The sequence below is a fragment of the Octopus bimaculoides genome, chromosome 5 (genome assembly GCF_001194135.2).
Source record: "Octopus bimaculoides isolate UCB-OBI-ISO-001 chromosome 5, ASM119413v2, whole genome shotgun sequence".
Taxonomy (NCBI): domain Eukaryota; kingdom Metazoa; phylum Mollusca; class Cephalopoda; order Octopoda; family Octopodidae; genus Octopus; species Octopus bimaculoides.
The window spans coordinates 53,720,348-53,724,298 of NC_068985.1; the positions used below are offsets into that span (position 1 = coordinate 53,720,348).

At 35.8% G+C, this 3,951-nt stretch overlaps 1 protein-coding gene across 1 annotated transcript in view; it reads right to left on the bottom strand.

Moving 5' to 3' along the window:
* The window catches only part of LOC106867534 (atrial natriuretic peptide-converting enzyme), a 38,599-nt gene extending 35,692 nt beyond the window's left edge, over positions 1-2,907 (bottom strand). The window contains exons 1-2 of the mRNA XM_014912432.2: positions 2,751-2,907; positions 2,362-2,469 (exon numbers count right to left, since the gene is read on the bottom strand). Coding sequence (XP_014767918.2) covers positions 2,362-2,469; positions 2,751-2,907 — 265 coding nt within the window. The remainder of the gene's footprint in view (positions 1-2,361; positions 2,470-2,750) is intronic.
* Between the last annotated feature and the right edge of the window lie 1,044 nt (positions 2,908-3,951).

The window sequence follows — 3,951 nt, forward strand, 5'->3', positions numbered from 1 at the left end:
TATATATATATATATTTTCAATTTTCAGAAATTACATAGTGACTCAAGGGCAGAGAGTTTTGCACAAAGTTGGAGAAATCACTTTGTAACATCTTGTTGTATGTTAACAATAGTTATGATGATAGAGAATATAAAGATTGGTACATCCTCAAAATTTATTCACTTTTATTTAAAATTTTAATATAAAAATATGCTGTATGACATTGCAAAATAAAAGGAAATAAATTTTGAGAATGTACCAGTCTTCATATTCTCCATTGTCATAATTATTGCTAATATACACTCCGGATAATATTACCATCCATTGAAGCAAACACAGAATTACCCATTGGAGAAGTTTACAGCATGAGTGGCAACCCATAGTAGTGATTGACATAAAATACTAATTGATACAGTTAGCCATAACCTGGAACATAACTGAGAGCTAGCACAATATCCACCCAGATAACATCTCCCTCTAAACTCACAAATATAATTATACACACTCACACACGCACATGAACCAGCACCCAGCTTCCATCATGACATTCACTCACAAGACCAGCATGGAACCAGTGATAGGCACTTATCCATGGAACCATGCAGTGGAACTGTATCTGAAACCACATCACTGTGTTAACCACACAGCCATGCCTGTGCTTCCACACAAACACACATATAAATACAATTTGGGGACCAATGTACCTCATTTATCCATCATCCATTTAGTCACTCTATTTAACTTAGGACATACAACACCATCCAACACATCAACAAATTACATAGAGAGTGAGTGAGAAAATGAAGGACTCTCTATATCAGGTGTTGGCAACCTTTTTCAAGAAGTAGGTTACAAGAGACATGGCTCATTATCAGGTGGACTACACTACTAAAAAATTTCATTCAGAAAATTCCACGGGCTGCAGTTTGCCCTTGATTGCTCTACATGATCACAACCTGTTAGGAATAGTAGCCAATTTCCCCTGAGTTACTGTCATAAAATAAGGAGAGAACAGGTTGAACTATGTAGTCCTAGATCTTCCTGAAAAGGTAGGATTAGCACTTCTGTATTGGCATTGATTCATGGATTTTCTCCATTAGGTCCAGCCTAGTGTTAAACATCACCATCGTCATAATACATACATACATACATACATAGATGGCATTACATTCACATCCTTCCACCATTTTCCTGTTGTAGATGCACAACTGCAAAAAGAGCCTACATCATTCACCTGGAAACCTTATTTCAAACAGACTTAAGAAGCATCGTGGAGGCGCAATGGCCCAGTGGTTAGGGCAGTGGACTCGCGGTCATAGGATCGCGGTTTCGATTCCCAGACCGGGCGTTGTGAGTGTTTATTGAGCGAAAACACCTAAAGCTCCACAAGGCTCCAGTAGGGGATGGTGGCAAACCCTGCTGTACTCTTCCACCACAACTTTCTCTCACTCTTACTTCCTGTTTCTGTTATGCCTGTAATTCAAAGAGTCAGCCTTGTCACATTGTGTCATGCTGAATATCCCCGAGAACTACGTTAAGGGTACACGTGCCTGTGGAATGCTCAGCCACTTGCACGTTAATTTCACAAGCAGGCTGTTCCGTTGATCGGAGTGCCAACAAAAACAAGAAGCACCACTCAAACTTCATTGACTCTATTGTGGCCCAAAACAACAGGGAACATCAAATACAACTAGTTGTTACACTCGGCAACATAAATGTACCACACACACACACACACACACACACACACGAAAGATATTAATACTAGGAGGGGCAACAACATTAACACAATTTTAGAATACATGTATTATAGAAGATATAGTTGACAGTAACATTAGCAACAACAACATTAACAACATAATCAGCAGCAGCAGCAATGACAAAAATAGAAGCTGCAGCACTAACAACAAGAGTAACAACAACAATAGTAACAACATATACACAAAAATGATGAAATAAGACAATTATTAAACCAAAAGTTGTAGTCAATAATGTGGTAGTGGTGGTGGTAGTGAGACAAGAATATTTATACAGGTGTTGGGAGGAATAATGAGAAAGAGGTGTGATAATTACACTTTAGTCCCTTCGCCTAAATTACCATGGTAAAAATAATCTCTAATTGTCATCTAATTGTTATTTTTGATCCTAAAATAATCTCTCACACACATACACAAAGTTGTACATATATATATATATATATATATATATATATATATATATACACACACACACACACATGCATATTTATGGTTCATATGTTTGGTGAGAGTTTATAATTTCAGGTGATATTAATAGATGTAACCCCTATTTTACAGGGGCAGGAGGGAAAAAAAATAAAAATATAAAAATAAGGGAAACAATAACAACAAAAAGAGACAAACCACAATTCATTTCATCTGATTGGTCAAGGCAGTTCTGTAGTCCATTACATCGATCAGTTGAAAGGACACACTGTCCACTGTTACAGCGAAACTGACCTTCTCGGCAAGCTTTAAAAGAAGAAAAATTATTTCTAATATCATTAAGAAATATTAACTCTTAATATTAAGATTACTCAGTCAAATGTAATGCTTATTTATTCACATTGTTTTGAATTAATCTTGCATTATCTTACAGCTTTGAGATTTCAATGATGTGATCATTTGGTTTTAGAATGGTATCATAGAGTAGATGTGAGAAGCAGGATCTGGCCAGTTTGAAGATATTTAAGCCAGATACGACCAATTTAAATGCTAAAGGGTTAAAAAAATATTTTTAGCCAGAAAACTACCTATTTTGGCAAAGTGGATTTTGACAATACACCATTTGACAACACACCATTTGACAACACGCCATTTGACAACACGCCATTTGACCCAATGTTCATTTTGACAATACACAAAATTAGTTTTGACAACATACACAAAACCTTTGTTGGTAAAACACATTTTAATAACTCACAAGACCTATTTGGTAATACTCAAGGCCCAATATGACAACTAACTCATATATATTTCTGTTAACACAAACTAGGACAATAGCCCTATGCCATATAAATCCTTGTAAGTAGATTTGCTAGAGAGAAACTGAGAGAAGCCTCTGTTTGTGTGTGTGTGTGTGGGGGGGGGGGTGTTATCCCATACACCTTTGTGGGTGTGAAAGTTTGTGTTTCCTTGTCTTGACATTGTGTGATAGTTGTAAGTGAATGTCACTGTTTCACAAGTAGTGTCTTTTGTTTCAAATCTTCCATGATAAGAGATAAGGGTTGGCAACAAGAAGGATATCAAGTCAGAGAAAATCTGTCTCAACAAATTCCATGCAAACATAGATTATATACCTTTTATCCTTATCTTTTACTGCTTGTTTCAGCCATTGAACAACAGCCATGCTGTGGCACTGCTATGAAAGGTGTAGTTGAACAAATTAACTCCAGCACTTATTTTTAAAGACTGATACTTACTTTATCGGTCTCTTATGCAAAGCAGCTAAGTTACAGGGATGTAAACAAGCCAACAATAGTTGTCAATTTGTGGTAGGGGATAAACATGACACACACACACATATTAACCATAAAATGTCAGGGGGTATGAGAGGTGAATATATTTATTTAAGGATGACCACTTATCATCGTTAGAATTATGGTTTTTACACAGCCTTCTTCATGTAATAATAATGTCATGCATGATAAATTATGTTTATACGTCTGTATGCTATGCATTATACAATACAATTATATATTCACAGTTCAATGCAGATAAAGAAAGCTAGATCACCAGAACAACATGGTTACATCAATGATTCAACTCTAACTATGTTATAGAATGTTTTCTTTATATATACAATGTGTGGAAGACCAAGACAAGATAAAATTAGCTTGGTCTAGTCAGTAAAAATAAATATATGTCACTTCATATCAATTAAGGTACTGGATCTAAGTTCAAGGAATTGACCTTTTTAATGTTTACAAAAAACAGGAAGGGATAAGGAGAGGA